This window comes from Garra rufa, chromosome 1 (assembly GCF_049309525.1).
Source record: "Garra rufa chromosome 1, GarRuf1.0, whole genome shotgun sequence".
NCBI classification, from domain to species: Eukaryota; Metazoa; Chordata; class Actinopteri; order Cypriniformes; family Cyprinidae; genus Garra; species Garra rufa.
Window position 1 is genome coordinate 90,243,223 of NC_133361.1, and position 24,341 is coordinate 90,267,563.

The 24,341-nt window shown below is 37.1% G+C and overlaps 1 protein-coding gene and 1 pseudogene across 1 annotated transcript; both read left to right on the forward strand.

Annotated features, from left to right (window-relative positions):
• The first annotated feature begins 2,093 nt into the window (after positions 1-2,093).
• LOC141340369 (uncharacterized) lies at positions 2,094-12,645 on the forward strand. The gene is made up of 2 exons (XM_073845321.1): positions 2,094-2,472; positions 11,046-12,645. The coding sequence occupies exons 1-2, from the start codon at positions 2,157-2,159 to the stop codon at positions 11,975-11,977; spliced, it is 1,248 nt and encodes a 415-aa protein (XP_073701422.1). The 5' UTR covers positions 2,094-2,156; the 3' UTR covers positions 11,978-12,645.
• A 2,237-nt stretch (positions 12,646-14,882) lies between these two features.
• On the forward strand, positions 14,883-23,186 carry LOC141321832 (uncharacterized; annotated as a pseudogene).
• Positions 23,187-24,341: the final 1,155 nt, after the last annotated feature.

A 24,341-nucleotide genomic window follows, 5' to 3' on the forward strand; every position in this document is an offset into this window, starting at 1 on the left:
AATATTTACTTTTTAACACAGGTACATTAAGCAATTTGTTAAGGCAAATGTATGATTGGATATTTATTATTTATTATCATTTCATTGTATCAATCTACAGAGCGGGAAACGAGGAGACGAGGAAACGCAGGAGTGAACTTAAAACAGTCTTTAACGGACAAACTAAAACACAACTCAGGAGTAAAACAGGAAGACATTCACTTGAAGGACGTAAGACATCGGAGGAGAAAACCACAAACAGAACAATATTAAATACTCAACTAAATGAATGAAAGACAAGACACTCCTGAAATCAATGGAAACAGGAACAGGAAAACCAAATATAGGCATTAGAAAACATCAGGGAAAACAAGGACAAGGAGAACATGGAAACAAAAACAAACACAAGGACAGTCCATAGGTGTGACAGTCATTACTGTTAAAGACACAATTATATTGGTTGAAATGAAATTATTGCCTGGCAAATTCAGGAAAAAGGTAAATGTTCAATTTTAAATGAATCTCTTTTGCTTCAGGTGTGTGTGAAAACAAATCTGTGATGCTCTCGATGTTCCTGCCTCTTTAATTGTTGTGATTGTTAATGCTAATGAACACTTGAGTTGTGTGTGAATGTCTTTCGCTGATCTCTGTGATCATGAGAGCTATAGTTAGAGTTTAGTATAGAACTGATCACATCCCTTGAATACTGTGTTTAAGCTTGTGGTCTGAGAGCTTTGTCTTCATCTGTAAGAACGGCCTCCTGAAATCTGAATAAACTCCAGTGATTGAGTGTTTTAGTCAGTCTGGATGACCACAGCGACACACAGGACCAGCTCAAACAAGTCTCCTGATCTTCATTTTCCTGCAGGTGTGTTAAAGGTATTTTGTTCTTTAAACATTTAACTTCACTAAAATCATAAAACTAATACAACATGGCATTTTTTCTGATAGATGTACTTCTAGTAAATGTTTCTAAAAAACAGTTTATTGTGTCTTGTATTTATTATCCAAACGTTTCACTATTAATAAAAGAAGATATGGAGGGAACTGAATGTGTTGGCCTTTTTTTTTTGCCAATTAACGAAAATGAAAAGGTAATAATCAATGCACCATATTCCTTTACACTACAAAAAATTTATTTAAAACAAAATTGCTTACATAAAAGAACATTACCACTAAAACCTTTGTAACAGTTACACAGCAGCATTAACTAGTTTATGTGAACTTAATGGTACATCAACATAAAACAAAGTGTTATAAATGTAAGTTAAAAAAGAGAATAATACATTCACGAAGTTAATAACTTCGGAAAAGTACAGTTTAACTACTTAAGTACGGAATTATATTCTATATACAACATTTCTATGATATATTTCTGATTTTAGAGAGCAGTGCACCAATGGTAGGTGGCGACAATGCTCCTAAGGAATTGGTCGCCTTCAAACAAGAAGAAGAAGAAGAAGAAGTGCACCAATAGGACTTTTATTTTGCTCTGGTGACGTGACGTCATAAAGCTGCGCGCTCCTCATCTGTTGTGATTCACCTACAGAAAGGTTTGTGGTTTTAAAGTTTTTAAACCAATGGATATTGTTGCATTAATTAAAGCGTTTTTACAAGCTATGTAAAATAAATCATAACTATTAAATCTAACGTTGTAATGCTTTATTTACTGTTACTTAAGACGTTAGTAACAGCTAATGTGCATCTCATTTTTCTCTTCATATCGTGAATCAATCGTGTGATGATAAGAAGTGAGAGACTCAGAATCCGAATCATTTGAATCAAATCATTTGTGAAATGATTCAGTGATTCGATTCAGCGGCACGCGGACTACAAACTACAACAACAAACACAAACGAGTGAATCACAACCGAGAATGATTTCAGGAGAGTGTAATATATTAGATATGACATGCAAATCAAAAATAACCTACCTAAATATGAACCTTCTTGGTAATTTTTTATATTTTATACATTTTATAAAGAAGTCTATTAACTCTCTGACTGTCTTACTAATGCACTACTGAACTAGGAGCTGATTGAGACGCACCCAGAGATTTAGTTTTCATTGATTTATTTTTATTTTTATTATTCTCATCTTAAACAGGACAAAGTGTACAAACACAGGAAAAACTCCTGGAGAATCAACAGAGATCCACGTGACACACTATTATAAAGATGGCGTTTATTAAAGAGGAGACTGAAGACATGAAGATTGAAGAAACTGAGGAACAAAGAAAGATGGCGTTTATTAAAGAGGAGACTGAAGACATGAGGATTGAAGAAACATTGAAACATGAAGAAACTGAGGAACAAAGAAAGATGGCGTTTATTAAAGAGGAGACTGAAGACATGAAGATTGAAGAAACATTTAGAGTCAAACATGAAGATACTGAGGAACAAAGAAAGATGGCGTTTATTAAAGAGGAGAGTGAAGACATGAAGATTGAAGAAACATTTAGAGTCAAACATGAAGATACTGAGGAACAAACAGGTTGGTTTTCATTCTCAAAGCTGAATTCACTACAGAAATGTCACACGAGTGTAGAAATGTTAAGACATTTGACAGAAGTGTTGAGATCACATGACAAATACTAACGCTTCCTTCAATATCCTGCATTCACACTGACCATTGGTTTTCAATGCATTATGAGATCATGCATTTAAGTTGTAACAATAATATGGAATTAGCCTAAAAAAATTATATATTTTTCTGTAACATTAAACCCAATATCTGCTTCTAATATTAAAACCATTGATTTCTAATTATGGCTAATTATGCAAAAGTATCTTAGAAAATTATTTATGGGAAAGTTATTTGCACAAACCTTGAAATGTAAGTTATCACATTTAGCTACTGCATGCCGACTACATTTAGTCATTTAAAGTGTTTGATAAGCAAATAAAACAGCCAGTGGACACTAAAGCTACATCAAAATTACATCCATCAATTTAAAGTCCAACTTTCAAGTTGAAGATCACTGTGAATGAACGTGTAGATAAATAGTGTAGGAACCAGTTTTTCTTGAAAATATAATTCAAAATACGCTATTTAGGCTTCTGGAGTCGTTTTTGAGAGAGAATTTTACTTCCGCATCTGAAAAACTGGCAAAAGCGGTAGTGACGTCACGGCCGGTAGAGCGGTCAATGTAAACCATAGGAAAACAATGGATCGCAATGACTGTTCGGGCGCAGAGAACATTTAAAATGTTCATTTACACTCGTATGACGAACCACAGACACAAATATGAGCCGGTTATGTGGCCAAGAGAGCAGGGACATGCCAGGATTAAAGAGAACAGCGGTCAGAGACAAATCAAGTTGTAATGTGAGGAGAACAGGGCAGGTGTCTGTGAGAGATCAGTGTTAGCAGACGATATCTAATCGGGCAAAATTATAGCATTGGTCATCTAGAAGTATTGATTCTACTTACCTGTAACACAAACGAATAATCGTTGATGAAGCGTGTCATACTCGTTAATATCCAACGTTACGTGATATAGCGGGTTCTTATTACCGCGCACGCGAGAGGTAAACACCTTTTTGTTTTATTATATGCTTCTATGGGAAATGCCCCCAAACTTGATGTGCTGTCTCTGACTCTGCACTTTGAGGCTTGCTGTCTGAAATCAAAATAGATAGCTTATATGCATTTAAGGCAAAGGCATGAGTAAGTTTATGGTAGAGATAATTTATTACTCTGATCAAAATACTTGTACGTACAAATAAACAGTAAAATGTAATCTCAATTACAGGTTGACTATTTTTAGCTCACAAATACCTATAAAGTAAAACTTTTTTAATGCCATTGGTATAAGACAATTAATATTGACAGCATAAGTCAAGTTGTCTGCTGGTATTCATCAGGAAGCCCTTACCTGCATGTGTTGTGTCAGGTTACAGAGGAAGGATTACTTTATAAAGGTTTTGAATGGCCCCATTTTGGTGACAATCAATAAAAAAATAATCACAATAACAAATTGTCTTAATGTATAAATGTTTTTATGAGGTTAACAACACATATATATATATCAAGCAGATCTGCATTTATGGCTCATTCAATTCAGTTTAATTTGTGCAGCAATAAATGGTAAATATTATTTCATACTACTGTTAATACCCAACTTTAAACACACAACATTGCAACTGTTAATATATATACATGTAGATGTACCAAACATATACAACTGAAAGAAAAATATTTTCAGTGTGGTTATCAGTATCACACTAATGTGTTATTTTAGAGGTTGGTTAATAACAGCTGGCCTCCACTGCTTCAGATCTTCACACAGCCTCATGTCTTGCAATGTCTCCCAAAACCCTAAAAACACACATGACAAAAAAAAATCACAAATTAGCTGTGCGAACAATGTGACTAAGCTGTAGACTTGATTAATATAATATTAACAAACGGAGGATAACTGACCAGTAATGCCTTCTCATATGGTACCATTTTTACATGGTTCTTAAACTTACATTGCTAATGTCTAACGTTACAAGCTAGCTACAGTGCTTTACCTCGACTTATACACATCTCGTTGTGTCTCATTATTTAAATAAATATATTCACGGATTTGGTCGTTTTGCGAAGTTATGAGAAGAAAAAACAAGACTTACGGTGCACATTTCACGTATTCGTCTGCATCTCTGACGGCTTCGGACGAACCAGGCTGACCGCGGAGCCGATGAAGCCGCTGTGTGCACTGAAGAAACTGCAACAGTTTTGACCCTCACTTGGTTCTTGCTTCGGCATCCCATATTGAACTGTATCATATCGCCGGGATGATAATCCTCCGGTGTAAAGTGAACGCGTTTTTCGAAGCAGATGCATTCACCCGCACAAACGCACCCAGATCCGGAAGATAGCGCCGTTCTTTTTATTGTAAGTAAACCCGTGGACATGATGTCCTGACAGGCTGGAGTTTGCACAGCCTCCATAAACACAATAATTTACCATGACAATGATCAATTGAAATTAAAAATAACGACTGAAAACACACTAACTCACGACTGCTCCTACTGAATAGCAACAGAGCTAGGCGAACGACTCCCTGTCGTGACGTCATATGACGCGGTCTAGAAAAAAAGCTGTTTTTGAGAGCGGTCCAGGAAATCGTCACTTTGTCTTCTAAATTTGTGCCCTTATGTCTTGTAAAATATTTTCAAATCCTGCATTAACGATTTGTATTGTATTTTCATACACGAATATATGTTTATCTCAAAAAATTTTTTAACTTGCAACATGCAACACGACTTTAATGTGATAAATACCACAGATACCGCATGCTTATTTATGTTAGAGCTAATGAAATTGAAATGAGAATATTGCTTGTAAATAAATAACTTGAACAACAAATTAATTTTTTTATTTTTTATTACATATAACTTTTTACTGTTTTCTACAAATGGATGATTGATTTAGCTGTCTAAAGGACAAGCGCATATCAAGTCTTAATGTCAAGCTCAGGGGGCTGTTTCTAAAAAGACGCTCAGAAAAGCTAGAATTAAAGTCCAAAACATGATCTGAAATAATCTAACAAATCTATTGGGGTTAAAGTAGTACCATAAATGACCATTTCATTTATACAATCTCACTCATTTGACCCAGGTTCAGTGAGTCAAGATAATTTGATGTGCACGCTAGGCTTGCCACAATAGACGGTTACTGGTTTTAAGACGCAACACCGGTGACATCACTTTTCCACCCATTTTTTTTTTAAGTATTCGTTTTTTTATTAAATATTTATTTGATTTGAATGGAAAATATTATTTTAAATAATTTACTTAAGACGAGAGCATGCAATATAATTAACGCTTACATATAATAAAAAGCGTAAAAGTTAAGCATGTTTGGCCGAGCACGGGGCACTCCCCCTGCCCAGGGAGAGGGATGCTGAAAACAAGAGATGATGAAGGTAAGACTGCTTGGCTATTTAAAGGGATTCTCTTGTAGTGCTTGGATACGGAGTGTGATTGCTGATGGTGAATTGGCCGTGTTAATTATCTGTGCGAGGAGTCGAATTTACAGAAAGAGAATGGCGGACGATTTAGTGTCCAAAAGCACCTGTTTGGCAATATTTTGGGTTCAAAGTTTTTTTTTTTTTGTAGTTTCGTTGGCGTCCATTAAAACAATTGACGCCGAATTGCCAATTCCCGCAAAACTGAAAGTGAAAGTAGGCTATAATACGCACGCATTTAAAAGCTATTTAAAAGCAGAAAAAAGAGCAAACCCCCACCCCCACGGTCATACCGGTATTACCGGTGTTGTCACGTGCCGATTAACCGGTGGGGAAATTTCCTCATCGTCACAACCCTAGTGCACGCTTGTTCTTAAAGCAGTCCTTAATGTCGATTATAGATCGATTGATCCACCATGGCAAATATATTTGAACTGTTAAATACATTTGAGATGTTGTTTTCCTCAGGTATTCTGAGGAAAACATACATTTAGCTAAAATATGTGTTGTTGGACATTAACTGTGACATGTATTATTATTAACCGTATTGTAAGTGCATTATTATCTTGGAAGTAAATGTAAATCAAATGTAAGCTGACTGATACAGTCCTAATTATTAGCTCAAATGAGTAAATGTCTGTTCCTCTTCCCAGTTAAAATGTAGTCTGGTTTCTATTATTTCTATTTAAATTTAGTGTTTTAAAAACTAGAGATAGAAGATACAGCTGTTATAAAACCACAGGCTCAATCTGGTTAAAAAGTTTTAACCAGATTGAGCCTGTGTCTCTTTATTTTTTAGGAGTTATTATTGGTAAGATGAAACCATCTTCTTACTGTATGGACATTGTCCCTTCACACTTTTATTTCACACTAAATATTTAGAGAATTATAAATAGCAGTCTCACCTCAGGTGTTGCACCACAGAATTTGAAACATGCAATAGTGGAACCATTGATTAAAAAGGCAAATTTGGACCTGTATCAAAACTGCCATTTCTTCCCAAAGTGTTAGAGAAGGTTGTATTAATACAACTGCTGTCTTTTCTATATTTACATGGGGTTCAGGAAGGGCTCCAGTCATGTTTTAAATCCTTGTAAAAGTTTTTACTGACCTGTTATTAGCTACTGCCTTTGGTAATTATGCTTTCCTCTTGCTTTTAGATCTTACAGCGGCATTTGACACTGTAGACCACAATATCTTGGTTTCTCAATTAGAAAATTGCATTGGTTTTAAGGGTACTGCGTAGGAATGGTGTCCTCTTCAGCGTCATTCTCATGTGGAGTTCCTCAAGGTCCATTCTTGGGCCTGTTCTGTTCTCTATATATTTGCTTCCTGTAGGGTCCATCTGTAGGAAGTCTGGCATCTCGTTTCATTTTTATGTAGATGATTCTCAGCTTTATCTGCCTTTGAAAAGGAAAGATGCAAAGTCGAAAGGACCATTGTTGGACTGTTTTCAAGAAATTTAAGCCTGGTTGACTCTAAATCTTTTTTAAAGTTTAATGAAGAAAAGAAAAGTTGTGGTATTTGGATCTAGAGGTGCTTGTGACTCTTCTCAGTTGGATCTTGGTGTTTTAAGATTATATGTGAAGCCCAATGTTAAAAATGTGGGTGTTATTATGGAGTGAAAACTGGGTATACAGGTTAATTCAGTAATTAAAGCTAGTTGTTTTCAGTTGAGGAAATTATCCAAAGTGAAGTCTTTTCTATCTTTAAGTGACTTAGAAAAAGTTATACATATGTTTAGATATTAACCAGGCTTCTCTCACACATTTGCAGTTGTTACAGAATGCTGCTGCTGGTATGTTGACAGGAACACAAATGAGAACATATTACACCAATTCTGGCACCTCTCCATTGGTTTCCTGTTCATGTTATAATGGATTTTAATCGATTTTGGTTTTATTGTTTAAATCACTAAATGGACTAGCATATTCTGACTTAATACAGCTATACACTCCAACAAGAGCATTTAGATCCACTGAGCATTTACTTTTGTTTCTTCCTCACATGAGGTTACAAACCGGGGGACCTAGTCTTAAAACTCATTTTTACTCGTTGGCTTTTAACAAAGTATGAGAGTTAAGTTTTTATGATTGTGTTGGACTCTTGTCTGTTTTACAGTGGTGTGAAAAAGTGTTGGCCCCCTTCCTGATTATTAAAATTTTTTAAAGTTTGTTACACTTTAATATTTCAGGTCATCAAACAACTTTAAATATTAATCAAAGATAACACAAGACGCAGTTTATTATATCGCAAATATTGCGATGCGATTTTCGATTTTTGCGTTCAATACTATTAAGTGCATAAAACAAAAATTATGAATAAAATATGTTGTTACTTTTACGACACAGAGGGTAAAAAAAACTAGAGGTCGACCGATATTGGTTTTTACCGATACCGATAGCTAGGTTGGACCACACTGGCCGATACCGATTAATTAACCGATAGTTTTTGAAAATGGATACTGAAAGGAAACTAAAATAGTGCTCTATTAGTTTTTTAAAAAGTACAAAACCATACTTTCACCCTGCAGCCCAAGACCGGTTGCCCACTGAAGCTAAGCAGGGCTGAGCCTGGTCAGTACCTGGATGGGAGACCTCCTGGGAAAACTAGGTTGCTGTTGGAAGAGGTGTTAGTGAGGCCAGCAGGGGGTGCTCACCCTGTGGTCTATGTGGGTCCTAATGCCCCAGTATAGTGATGGGGACACTATACTGTAAAAGGCACTGTCCTTCGGATGAGACGTTAAACCGAGGTCCTGACTCTCTGTGGTCATTAAAAATCCCATGGCACTTCTCGTAAAAGAGTAGGGGTGTAACCCCGGTGTCCTGGCCAAATTCCCTCCACTGGCCCTAGTCAATCATGGCCTCCTAATAATCCCCATTCATTGAATTGGCTCCACCTGTAGCTGGTGTGTGGTGAGCGCACTGGCGCCGTTGTACTTTGGCTGCCGACGCATCATCCAAGTGGATGCTGCACACTGGTGATGGTTGAGGAGAGATCCCCTATATGATTGTAAAGCGCTTTGGGTGTACGGCAATACACAATGAAAGCGCTATATAAATGCATCATTCATTCATTCATTCATTCATACTTTGTAAATTAATAAAAATATTAATATGAATTATATATTGATCATTAAAGTTATTTTATAGTTCATTAATGTTAAGAAAATAAATCTTTACATTTTAACAATATGTAAAATAGCAGTTTCTATGCTTTTTGTTTACATTTGTAATCTCTGTATGTCAGTACTGCCATCTTAAAATTAAGGTTCAATTTAATTAGATTTTATATTAAATTTAATTCGTGCAGAATTCACTTTATTTTTTTTTTATATATAAGCAGGCTACTTTTTAAAACAATAGACAGTAACATATGACAGTGGCTGCTTTAACAGGCTTCAATGAATGCACAGATCTATTTCGATATATCAGATGTTTTGTCCTGCTCTTTAAACAAGTTTCATATAAAAGTATTAGAAAATGCAAGTGCATTTAACCGCATCTGCAATTGAGCTTTTTAGGATGAACAAACACAAAGAGAAAGTGAAAGTCTGTCAGTGCGTGAGTTTTGTGCATCTAATGGTACTAGTACTGCATTACAACCGGCAGAAATGAAGGCATATCTAAAGTAAAACACTGCGGGTGGATGCACACACTGTCAAACAATCCGCACATGTCTCATAGTGCAAACTCTGTGCAATGAAGCCCGCCGTGTCTCTAGCAAGCACACGTGCCATATGCGGGAAAAAATACAAGCTCGTTGAAAAGAGGATTGCGATGCATTGGAGAATCCATTTTTCACCCACCCTTAATGAAACCGTGCAAAAGTGCAGCGCTTCGTTGTGCGGACAACTGGCAGCGCAGGTATCACACACACACAGGATGCGTCGCGTGTAGTTCAAGGGGACGTCTAAAGGGGAAGTTTATTTAATCACCAAACCGGCAAATGTTTACTTAAAGAATTATCAAAAAAGCGGCAAAGATTAGTTTAAAGAGATCAAACGAAACGAGAAAGGGTGATATATTTTGTTGTAGCCATTTAAGATTTTTTTTTTCTGTTTTACATTGTTTAAATATTATTTGTTTATTACGAAAGAAGTTTTTCCTTGTCTCTCTCTAAATTTGTTGCATTTTATTCCCTATAGGAGACAAAAATGGTACAGAAACATTAAGATCAGTCTGTGTATAGATATATGTAGATCCTAAACTCTGTCATTAAATTTCCTAGATTTTTTTTATTATTAATTGTATAATGGCCAGCCTAATCTCTGTAGGGTACTGTAATGTTCCCAGTTACTTTGCACTGGTCAAGCTACGAGAATTTAAAAGGGGGGAATCATCTTCTTTGCAAATATCAAACTGGTCTTATGTGAAAGAGTTAAATTGCCAAATAAATACATCCAAACACAACATTGATGTTTCTTTCTGCATGTTTTCAATCAATATATTGGTCAGACACAACTCTTCAAATAGTGCAAAACACCTACATTCAAATACAATTCCACAAATTTACCGTGCATATAAGTACATGTGTGAGAAGAATGGATATGGTCCACAGAGTCCAAAACAGGTTGAGATCATAAGCAGTCCTTGAAGCGAAAGTAACCAATCCTATCTGCATATGAGAAAATGACAAGCTGATGTCCTAAACTTGAATGTCCAGTCTGCACCAAGGACCCTCAGATATATGCCAAATAATTGGCTTCAGCAGTACAATTGTCCATCGGTGGTAGTCACAGTATTTGAGCAAGAACTACACCATTAACCATCCTCTACCAGAGAGAACACAGAATAACTAATTAAACTCAATTAAGAAAAAACACAGTAAGAACAAACAGAACCTATCACTTACTCTACTACTTCCTGTTTTAGCTAGTACAGATTGAGCTACACGTTTCCCTCTAGTGGCAAGTATGAACATGTCAAACAGAAGACTCTGACAAAACCTGTGACAGACAGTGACTGTTACAGTACTGGCTGAGAAGGATCAGGTTTGGACACCCTGGTATAGGCTCTAGAATACATGCTTTACATATCTACATGTTTTGATGTTAATTGTTTTGTGCCACTAAACTGGGGTTAACTTTTATTCCTTTTTTCCACCTTAGACCTAACAGTGCTGAAAGAGGAGAGAGAAGATCTGAATGAATCTGAAGAGAAAGATCAGGTTTTTTGTCCCTTACAGACTGAAAAGACTTCTAAACAAAAAAGATCTCAAACTACAGGAACTAGGAGTTATTTTTCTTGCGTTCAGTGTGGAAAAAATTTCACTCAAAAAGGAAGCCTTAAAACGCATATGAGTATTCACACTGGAGAGAAGCCGTACACTTGCCAACAGTGTGGAAAGAGTTTCATCCTAAAAGGACACCTTAACAGACACATGATGATTCACATTGGAGAGAAGCCTCTTACCTGCCAACAGTGTGGAAAGAGTTTCATCCTAAAAGGGTGCCTTAACAGACACATAAGACTTCACACTGGAGAGAAGCCTTACACATCCAAACAGTGTGGAAAGAGTTTCACTCTAAGTGGAAACCTTGAAGTCCACCAAAAAATTCACACCATGGAGAGCCCTTTTACCTGCCAACAGTGTGGAAAGATTTTCACTTCAAAAGGAAGCCTTAACAGACACATGATAATTCACACTGGACAGAAGCCTTACACATGCTCTCAATGTGGAAAGAGTTTCGCTCAAAGTGGAAACCTTAAAGTCCACCAGAAAACTCACACCATGGAGAGCCCTTTTACCTGCCAGTGGTGTGAAAAGAGTTTCAATGAAAAAGGAAGCCTTAACAGACACATGATGATTCACACTGGAGAGAAGCCTTACTCATGCAAACTGTGTGGAAAGAGTTTCAATGAAAAAGGAGCCCTTAAAAGGCACATGTTTGTTCATACTGGAGAGAAGCCTCACACATGCAAACAGTGTGGGATAAGTTTTAGTCTAAAAGGAAGCCTTGAAAGGCACATGAAAATTCATAATAGAGAGAAGCCCAACAGATCCTCTAAGTGTAGATTGAATTTAAAACAAAATGTATAGAATGGAACTTTCTCATTCATATGTAAAGCATTATGTTTTGTCCATAGTACACTTTAAGCTCAGTCCAACACAATATAGCTTGTTGACACGGTAATGCATAAAAGAGTAAGGAATAATATGGATGTGTTTGCTCTGTTTACAATGTAAGAACTTCACATTTGTATCATGAATTGAAAAGAGATCTCACAGAAGGTGCAGATTTTGGTTGAAGCACAATAAAGGACATTGTTAGCATTTTTAACATCACCGTTTCGGGTTACAACTACAACCCTTGGTCCCTGAGAAAGGGAAGGAGACGCGAGGACATACAGAGACAGGCTCCTCCCTCCGTCGTCTCCACCTTGGACTCTGTTAATCATTTTCCTCCAGGATGTCCATTCTCCTCCTGTTGTTCCATCAGTGCAAGGATGCGCCTTCCAGAAGGGGGATGATATGCCAGGAATATGGACCTGTTTTTGTTTCTGTGTGCCCTTTTTTGGTTGCGTTCCTTTCCTTTAGTCCAGTTAGTCATTCTGTGCACCCGTGTTCCCCAGTTACCCCATATATTAAAATCAAAGTCTGTGCATTCTGTCTCTGTTGGGTCTCTATCGTAAAATACGTCTGTCTTCCCTATTTCCTTGTGTGGCTTACCCTGTGTCTTTGAACTTTAATAAACTCTGTTCCTTTGATCTACGTTTCTGTCGTTCCTCCCAGCACAGTATCGTGACATCAGTGTGTTCAAGTATTGGAGCAATTTTATTAATCACTGTCACACCCCCTGTCAGTAGTGATAATGGACTACCGCCTGTCATGAAATGATTGATGGCTTTGACCTTTTGACCTTTCCTCTCCCCCACACCCCTTTCCCACGGTGCCCACCCACGTAGAGCATGACCTTGTGTTTGATCTTGACCTTGTGAACTCTACTGACCTTGTTTTGCTGGATTGAGCAGGTGCGATGTCAACGGATGATAGGTTTATGGGTTGTTGAGAGAATTTACGAGACGCTTACCAGGTGCGGGATTAACTTCTGACAGGTTTATGGTTGTTGCAGCAAATTTACGATACACTTACCAGGTGCGGGATTAACTTCTGAGGGTTTTATGGGTTGTTGCGTGACCATCCGGTGTTTGATGTCATCCGGTTAGAGAATTATAGCCTGTTTGCGTGACCATCCGGTGTTGTTCATCATTAGGGTGAAAGAAATACTGTAGCTGTGCGCAGTGGTGGACAGTAACGAAGTAGTTGTAATTCGTTACTGTACTTAAGTACATTTTTCAAGTATCTGTACTTTACTGGAGTAGTTTTATTTTGAGTAACTTTTACTTTTACTTCACTACATTCCAAAGCATAATATCGTACTTTTTACTCCACTACATTTAATAAAACATGTCGTTACTCCTTATAATATATTACGTGCTCCGAGACGCAGAAGCAGTGTCTGATTAATGAACAAACTGATTCTTTTCAATCGGTTCGCAAATCGCCACAAGCGATTCATTCACGAATTGGACTGATCCAATTGCAGCTGTTCAAACTCACTGATTCAAATGAGCCGTTTAGAGCGAGTCTCCAGTCATCTGAATTCACAAATAAGAACCGGGAGATTGTGAGCGCGCGCGACTGATGCTGCGAAAAGTAAGATATAATGTCGAGTTTTAGGATTAATTATTGCAATTGTCAGTTGTTTGCGAACTAAATCTGCTGTAAAGGGTGATGTATTTAAGCCCGCTGAAATGATTAAATGCAGACACATCAACATCGTCTCTTAGGTAAAATAACGAAACATTAAAATATCACAGATTAAATCAAATAACTCATAACGTTACACGTTCATATTCCTCGCTGCTGTAACCTCAACAGTTTTATTAAAATGCTACGCATTTAGCCCTATGTGACGTCTGTTTTTATATTGTTTATTAATGGTATACTTTTTTATATTGTTTGAATCAACTAGCCTAGTATACAGAAATAAATGTTTATTCATAACCATACTGAAAATAAGTAAATATTGTTAGCTGATGCTAACTGTCTAGCTAACAAGCTTGCTGGTGCTAAGTTGAGGTAATTTTCAGATATGAAGTCCAAATATTTATAATCAACCACCTAGACAGATTACATCTTAGGGAAAAGAAAATATGTGATGTTCAGATGGTAACTACAGTAATTATCAAAGTGGGAAGTGATGCCCTCTGGGGACATTTGGCCAGGGGGTGTTTTTACACCACAGACAATGTTTGAGAAAAAAGAAAAATATTATGAAAATATAATTACATTTTTCTTCCTAACTTCAGGCCTTATTCTCATATCATTTATAACTGTGCCGTTCCACAAAATAACAAGCTTTAAAACACTTTTCTTACTGGTGAAAATGAGATGGTTAAATCAGTTTTCTCTCAGGTAACGTTACAATGCAATGTAAGCTTCACAGTGAACATTGTCAACGTAGACCATATCAACAACAAAAATCTATCTTGACTCCATATAGGCTAGTGGTTATTTTGGGAAAAACCAAGGCTTATAGTAGGATTATAAAAAATATATATGCTAATATAAATTTATAGCCTTTATAAAATTGCAAAATATGTCAGTACTTTTTTACTTAAGTACACAAAAAATGTAGTACTTTTGTACTTTCACTCAAGTAAAATGGAAAAAGGAGTACTTTTACTTTTACTGGAGTAATATTCTATTATACGTATCTGTACTTTTACTCAAGTACTTGATTTGTGTACTTCGTCCACCACTGGCTGTGCGCGACCGTCCGGTGTTGGGTGAGGAATGAAGCTTTGAAGAATGTTTCGGCGATTTTACGGTCTAGCCCCACATCCGTGTTGTATCGCAGGGTGTCAGGTTGCGTTCAGCAAAGATAAATAGGGCTTCCCCATCATATCTGCGGATCATCTGAGCTTTGAAATACATAGACATGGACGCGATACACTCACCTAAAACTCCTGAGAGGGAATGGGACAAAGAGGCGATGGAAGACCTGACTAGGGCCCCGAGAAAACCGTACAACAACAACAATTATAAAATGAGTACCAATTATAAAGTATAAATATATATATTTAAAATAATAAAATGATGATAAAAATAATAGTAATAATACTACAAATGAAATTCCTATCATTTAATCATTAAATCCCTCACCTTTTTACAGTCTAGGGTGAAAAATAAAAGTCTGCGTGCGTGAGGCTCTCATAGGCTCTCCTCAGCATTGCTCTCATTGCAGATCTCCCCGTGCGTGCTTCATGAGCTCGCGTTACACAACAGACCATTTGAACTTCTTATATGTAAAAGTGACCATACATGTATTGGCTGTATATAAAATACAGCTCTATTTGAGCTGGTCGTCTGTGTCTCACACCCATTCATGTCATTTTTGCAGAGGATCCAAAATACTTCTCACAGTAGCTACATCTGTTTGAAGAAATCTGTGGATCGGATTACTGTGTGAAAGAGAGGGTTTGCAAACATTTTAAAAGTAAACACTTTTTTTCATAGTTACTTTTAATAAACATAATGCAACTTATTTCTCCTGGCTTGCGCTTATATTTTAGCTGAACCATAATTTATTTCACATCAAACACAAAGTTTCTTATTTTATCCATAACCGCACGATGAAATATATCAACAAAGTCTTTAATGTTTTAAAAATATAAATGATAACACTTGGGCCCAACAGTATAGCTTAATCATGTACAAAAACACACATCCAGTCCTCCAAGTCGTATTCTCTTCTATATAAAAGAAATGAATATAAACGATGTGATCACACGTGATATAAAACAAAGAAAAACATTTACACTAGTTTTTAGGTAGCGGTAAGTATTGTGATGGGGACCCAGCAACGGCAAAATAAGTACAGGGAAAAATGTCTTTAAACAGACCAAACCATAAGGATTATGCCTGGACATGTCAGCGGGCCTGGACATGTCAATTTGAAACTGTATAAATCCCTTAACCCGCCCAATCACAGTAAACTTTCTCCATTTCTGTATTTTTTTAATAAATATTATTTACTATATTTTTATAAAGCTTTTGTACTGTACAAAGTGAACACCTACCCATCACACAAAAAGTTCAACACACTTCCATTTGTAATTAAATATTGTAAGTCATTTAAATTATTATAGTAGGACTCAAGACATTTCATCATAAATCACATTTATGTTGTTATATCAATGTAATGTCCAAATCAGTAAACAAATGTGTGATATAAACATTTCAACCTAAAAAGTGATTCAAGCAAAAGACAAAATAAAAACATGAAAATTATTCTCACAAAAATGTTTGCTTTCTCAAAACACAAACATGTACGATCACGGTTGCGTGCGTATAATTGTAGCGCAATTTGTGCTGAATAAAGTATAATCATAAACATAAATATGTTTTAAGGTGCTGGAAACACACAAATGTCAGGGTAGGACAAAACATCAGTAGAGTTACCAAAGCCCCTCAGACCCCAGAGGGGTAATACATATATAATTATACAAGGCATCAAAGTAACAAACATGTCACTATAGCAAAACAAATCATACATCTTAAACATGTATTCAACATTTAAGTTTATTGAACACATAGCTCACTTTTTTAAAGATGATCTTCATGTTTATAAAAATAACCTTTACAATACTTTTAGACAATCATAAATATAAAACATAGTAACAAACGTTACTAGAGCAAAACAAATCATTATACAACGTTCATTTTATATTTTTAAGTTTATTGAAGTTATAAAACATCAAAGTAACAAACATTTAACTAAAGCTAAACAAATAATTCATTGTACATCTCAAACAAGTTTTCAACATTTAAGTTTATTGAAATTATAAAACATTTGATTCACTTATTTTAAGACGATCTCCATGTTTATTAAAATTAACATTCACAATATTTTCAGGTGATCATAAATATAAAACATTGAAACAAACATGTTACTACAGCTAAACAAATCATTCACCGTACATCTTAAACATCTTAAACAGGTATTCATCATTTTATTTAGGTTTTTGAACTTATAAAACACATCGTGCACTTCTTTTAAAGATGACAAAAAACATCTCCATGGCTTTTATAAAATTTATAAAAATCATAAAAATGGCTTACATTATGTTCTTCGAACACTGAAATCCATTCTGTGAATGTAATATTTGCAAAAATGTTTAAGTTGGAATATAAATAAAACTCTTTGGTCCTCCCAGGGATAAACTCCAATGTGAAACTGATGCTCCAGGCCCCTCAAACAGACTGATAAGTGATGGTGATGAGTAAACCAGATGTTCTCCTTGAAAAGGAGTTTCCCTACACATAATGTCCGGTGGTTCTTGCTTAAATTTCAACTATAGAATATTTTGTATTAGATTTATTTCACACCATTCGCTTTAGATTCCTAAAGTTTCTTATTTTAATCATAACCATCAATGTCTATTCCCCTCACACACACTCCTTTTTGAGTTGTATCTTTTAGAAAATGTAATGGTTATTTTCAAAACAGGATCGTCACTTCCTGTTTGTCCTAGCGTGTACCTTGAGTTGAAGCTCCGTCGAGTCAAATTACAATTTTCTATTTTTAAACCTAAAAACAATTCTATACACCATCATTTTTGTTTTTCATAACATGTGAATATACCCGTCGTGTGGTACAACAAAAACAATTGGAACGCCTTGTTATCACTGGTTTTTATTTTTGTTTTCCCGAGTCTGCTACTAAGCTAGCTTATAACCGTTTAGCTTTGCCAGCATGGTCGCGGCTAATCTTGCATACATTTGTTTATTCTCTATTCACAAACACTTTAACTGCTTACTCACTGTTACTTGCTTTAATGGCGAATTTGTGTCTACCTTTGAGTGCAGGTGAAGACACGTTCGAGCTGCACTCGGTTCTGATGGAGCTGGAGGCAGTGGAGAAGCAGATCCAGGAGCTTCAGGCGAGACAGATTGAGCTGCGAATCCGAAAGGATTTACTCAAATCTGTCCGGGTAAGTGTACAGCTCGATCCTAACACTCCCATAACCTCTACTCCGTGTGATTCTCTGCCCAGATCCGCCGCACCCAGGACGCGATCCTCCCAGATGTCGTTCACTCCGGCGTCGGGACACCACGGACCCTGGGTGCAGCAGCAGAGGAAAGTGCGAGCCAGACCCCGAGCCAGGACCTCTCCCCCTCCGCAGCCCCCGGTCTTCGAGATCTCCACCCGGAACCGCTTCGCTCCCCTCCGCAAGACGGAACGCGACGCTGTGATCGTCGGAGACTCCATCGTCCGGTACGTTCGTGCTAACTTAGTTAACGGTAAAGTGCACACTCGTTGTCTCTAGGGCTGTGCGATTAATTGAAATCGTATCGAAATCGCGATGTGAACATGCACGATTTCTAAATCGCCTTACAGCGCGATTTTTTGCACGCACTCGACTGATACTTTTCCCGCTGCATGCTATTTGAACCGATCACAACACAGCGTGCCTAAACAGAGAGCAAGAACATGCCAACGTTCATGCTTGAAACCAGAAATGGTCATGCTGGTTTTCTTAGCAGAAAGCAGCTAGACTCTGCCAGTGTTCTAATTGTTTTTATGTGGGACACTGTGGTCTGGGTTGTTGTTTTATCAAACACACGCACGCACATACGCACACACATACTTACTTTTTGCCATAGGTCTGTTCTAAAGACATTTTGTTCTACCTTTACTAGGCAGGGCTCGAAATTGTGAACGTTTTGGTCGCATATGCTCCCAAAATTTAATCTGCGTGACATGAAATTATATTTGGGACCATTCGTGCGAGAAACTGTTGTTGTCCGACTTGGTTTCATTTCTTTACAAAACTTTCGCTACCATAACTACTGCACAGACTGCTGTGAGCTGATACAGTGACAGGTTCGCCATTCTCTCTTTCGATTGTGAAAAATAAAAGGTCTCAACAAACCGCTTTTGAAGAAATATAATATATTTCGTGCTATAGCGTACATTCTGTCAGATACAATTCTGGCGCCTCCGTGTCCATATACGTTACTGTACAACACGGCATTCATCCACATCAGATGATAACTCAGCAGCAGAGTTCCACTCACACAGGGGCGTAATTTTCACTGGGGACATGCTTTTCAAAATCCTGTTTGTGTCTTCTCATATTTCAAATGGTTTTGTTATAATAATCTCTTTTATTGTAGAATGCACGCTCAGCGCCTTTGAGAGTCTCGCAAGATCGTTAAAACGAAACCAAAACTAAGGCGCGGACGCGCATTTAAAAGCAATTTTAATATCCCGCGTTCACAGAGTGACTCCTCAATGCGCGCAAATTAGGCTACATAAAATATCTAGGTAGTTATTAGTATGTGGGCTATAAAAATATATTGTGCAGTTGTCTATAGTTCTATATCATGCTTGAAAAATTCGGTCTCTATTTGCACTTTGAATATTGAAAGAGTAGCCTACTTTGATCATGTGCTTGTAAAACATCTGCAGTCAGAATCAGCCATTAAGAATCAAGATCAGTGCATTACTAAAAAGAAATTGGGTGCGCCTAAATTTTTTTTGGTGCTCCTAACTTTTTTCACCTGCTAGATGATTTTTTTTCCCGCCTTCTGTTTTAGAGACATGTTACAGTTCTTTGATAAAGATCTAATTGTTTTTCTTAAAAAAAAGTTTTAGATTCACACTGTAAAACATGTCTGTGTCAAAATCGTGATTAAAATCGAAATCGCAATACTGTTCAAGAAAATCGTGATAGGTTTCTTTTGTCCATATCGCACAGCCCTAGTTGTCTCCCAGATGCTCGCATTCTTGATGTCTCTTCACAGATACCTGCCATCCTGAAGGACGATGTGAGCGTCGGTGCGATCGTCCTGCATGCTGGGGTGAACGACGTCAAAGTGCGGCAGACGGAGGTCCTGAAGAGGGATTTCGCGAGCCTGATCGAGACGGTACGCAGCACAGCGCCCGCGACGAGAATCATCGTGTCAGGACCGCTTCCCACGTATCGACGTGGACACGAAAGGTTCAGTAGACATTTTGCTCTAAATGAATGGTTGTTGTCATGGTGTAAGAACACAAACTGCTCTTTGTTAATAATTGGAATCTTTTCTGGGAGCACCCTAGGCTTTACCGCGCTGATGGCCTGCACCCCAGCAGAGTCGGAGCAGAACTCCTGTCGGACAACATCTCCAGGACGCTGCGCTCCATTTGACTAGTAAGCAATTCTTCAAATAGTTGCGTTGATGGCTTTTTTTATGCACATTTAAACGATAGTATAGGTGCTGTCCAACCTATAAAGACTGTGTCTGTTCCTCGAATAGTGAGGTCAAAACAAAAATTTAATGCAGGATCTAGAACAAATCTAATCTTGATTAGACCAAAAAATGCACAATAAATGAACAAAATCAATTTTTAAAGCTTGGGCTCCTAAACATTAGACCACTCGCACCCAAAGCACTTATTGTAAATGAAATAACCACAGATAACAGTTTTGATGTACTCTGCTTGACTGAAACTTGGCTAAAACCAAACGATTATATTGGTCTTAATGAGTCTACTCCACCAAACTACTGTTATAAGCATGAACCCCGTCAGATTGGTCGTGGCGGTGGTGTAGCAACAATTTATAGTGACATTTTCAATGTTACTCAGAAAACAGGTTACAGGTTTAATTCATTTGAAGTACTCCTACTTAATGTTACTCTGTCGGATATGCAAAATAAACCTCTCCTATCTCTTGCTCTGGCTACTGTGTATAGACCTCCAGGGCCGTATACAGATTTCCTAAAAGAATTTGTAGATTTCCTGTCTGACCTATTGGTTAATTTTGATAAAGCATTAGTTGTTGGAGATTTTAACATCAATGTTGATAATACAAATGATGCGTTAGGACTTGCGTTTACTGACCTGTTAAACTCTTTTGGAGTCAAACAAAACGTCACTGGGCCCACTCATCGTTTTAATCATACACTAGATCTAATTATATCGCACAGACTTGATCTTACTGATATAGATATCGTACCTCAAAGCGACAATGTTACTGATCATTTCCTCGTATCGTGCATGCTGCGTATCACTGATGTTAACTATATGGCTCCGCGTTATCGTCTGGGCAGAACTATTGTTCTTGCTACCAAAGATAGATTCAAAAATAACCTGCCTGATTTATCTCAACTGCTCCGTGCACCCATAAATAAACATGAACTAGACAAAATGATTAGTAACATAGGCACTATCTTCTCTAACACATTAGAAGCTGTTGCCCCAATCAAGCTAAAAAAGGTTAGAGAAAAACGTACTGCGCCGTGGTACAACAGTAATACCCATTCTCTCAAAAAAGAAACTCGTAATCTTGAGCGTAAATGGAGAAAAACTAACTTAGAAGTTTTTAAAATTGCATGGAAAAACAGTATGTCCAGCTATAGACGGGCTTTAAAAGCTGCTAAAGCCGAGTATATCCACCAACTCATAGAAAAAAACCAAAACAATCCAAGGTTTTTATTTAGCACAGTGGCTAGATTAACAAATAACCAAACACCTCCTGACCTGAATATTCCTGCACAGTTTAATAGTAATGTCTTTATGAATTTCTTTACTGATAAAATAGACAACATTAGAAATACAATAACTAATATAGATAATACAGCAACTGATACTTCAACATTAGTCATTACACCCAAAGAAAAACTTCAGTGCTTTACAACTATAGAAAAGAAAGATTTAAATAAATTTATCATCACATCTAAACCAACAACATGCCTATTAGATCCTGTACCCACTAAATTACTAAAAGAGTTGTTACCTGTTGCAGAAGTACCGCTTCTTAATATTGTTAACTCATCGTTATCTTTAGGTCATGTCCCAAAACCATTCAAACTAGCGGTTATTAACCCTCTTATTAAGAAACCACAGCTAGACCCTAGTGAACTGGCAAATTACAGACCCATTTCTAATCTTCCATTTATGTCTAAAATTCTAGAAAAAGTTGTGTCTGCTCAATTGTGCTCCTTCTTGCAAAATAATAATATATTTGAAGAATTTCAGTCAGGTTTCAGGCCCCATCATAGCACAGGAACTGCACTTGTAAAAATCACAAACGACTTGCTACTTGCGTCAGATCAAGGCTGCGTCTCATTGCTAGTTTTACTTGATCTTAGTGCTGCGTTCGACACTATAGATCATGAAATACTCATAGATCAATTACAAAACTAAACAGGTATTCAAGGGCAGGCTTTAGGATGGTTCAGATCATACCTGTCCGATCGCTACCACTTTGTTTATTTAAACGGGGAGTCATCGCAGCTAACACCAGTAAAGTATGGAGTGCCACAAGGATCTGTCCTAGGTCCCCTACTATTTTCAATTTACATGTTACCCCTCGGTAATATTATTAGGAAATATGGGATTAGTTTCCATTGTTATGCTGATGATACTCAACTATATATTTCAACAAGACCAGATGAAACCTCTAACTTAGCAAAGTTAACAGAGTGTGTTAAAAATGTGAAAGACTGGATGACCAATAATTTTCTACTGTTGAATTCAGATAAGACTGAGATATTACTTATTGGACCAAAAAACAGTACACAAAATCTCTTAAACTGCAACCTGCAACTAGATGGATGTACTGTTATTTCCTCTACAGTCAAAAATCTGGGTGTTATATTAGACAGCAACCTGTCTTTTGAAAATCATATTTCCTATGTTACAAAAACAGCATTCTTTCATCTTAGAAACATTGCTAAGCTACGGAACATGTTACCTGTTTCTGATGCAGAAAAGTTAGTTCATGCATTCATGACGTCTAGACTGGACTATTGTAATGCACTACTAGGTGGTTGTCCTGCTTCTTCAATAAATAAGCTACAGGTAGTCCAAAATGCAGCTGCTAGAGTCCTTACCAGGTCAAGAAAATATGATCATATTAACCCAATTTTACGGTCTCTGCACTGGCTACCTATAAGGTTCCGTATCACTTACAAAATCTTACTTCTTACCTATAAGGCCCTTAATGGTTTAGCTCCTGCATACCTAACTAGTCTCCTACTACGCTACAATCCCTCACGCTCCCTAAGGTCGCAAAACTCTGGACTTTTGGTAGTACCTAGGATAGCAAAGTCCACTAAAGGAGGGAGAGCCTTTTCTCATCTGGCTCCCAAACTCTGGAATAGCCTTCCTGATAACGTTCGGGGTTCAGACACACTTTCTATGTTTAAATCTAGATTAAAGACTCATCTCTTTAGCCAAGCATTCACATAATGTATCTCATAACGTTGTAATTTCAGTTACATCTGATCAAATGCACATTAATATTCTTCAGCTTGGGCTAAACCATCATTTTTGTTTGGTCGGAAGTTGGAACAGCAGCTACGCTAATTATTTCTTGGTTTCTCTGTCTCTGCCACGGGATTTCCATCCCGTGGTAACTAGGGTTTACACAAGATTCAGCCCGGATTCAGAAGAAGAGATGATGCCAACCCCTCAGAGGACCGCAGATGATGCCAGCCTTGAAACAACATACAGCACTACATAATTTTCCTACAAGTTGATTACAGCACATAACCATTGCAATTAGTGTTCATCATCTGTTTGATTACACAGTTACTGATTTAATATTTATATCATACGTACATCGACTCAACATACAGTATTCACCACTAATAAGCTACTAAATATATTGTAGTTGCCTAAAACTTTTGTACAGCTGCTCTGCAACAATTTGTATTGTAAAAAGCGCTATACAAATAAACTTGAATTGAATTGAATTGAATATCTACATGTTTTGATATTAAATGTTTTGTGCCATTAAACTGGGGTTAACTTTTATTTCTTTGTTTTTCCACTTTAGACCTAACAGCGCTGAAAGAGGAGAGAGAAGATCTAAATGAAACTGAAGAGAATGTTCAGTTTGAGAATCTTCATGATTTTGTATCTGGAGAAAAATCTTTTTGTTCTTTAGAGTCTGAAAAAACTTCTAAACAAAAAAGAACTCAAACTACAGGAACTATGAGTTATTTTTCTTGCGTTCAGTGTGAAAACAGTTTCTCTCAAAAAGGAAGAATTCACACTGGAGAGAAGCCTTACACCTGCCAACAGTGTGGAAAGAGTTTCACTCTAAAAGGACACCTTAACAGACACATGAAAGTTCACACTGGAGAGAAGCCTTACAGATGCAAACAGTGTGGAAAGAGTTTTGCTGAAGGTGGAAACCTTAAAATCCACCAGAAAATCCACACAATGGAGAACCCTTCTACATGCCAACAGTGTGGAAAGAGTTTTAATCAAAAAGAAAGCCTTAACAGACACATGAGAGTCCACACAGGAGAGAAGCCTTACTCATGCAAACTGTGTGGAAAAAGTTTCAGTGAAAAAGGAACCCTTAACAAGCACATGAGAGTTCATACTGGAGAGAAG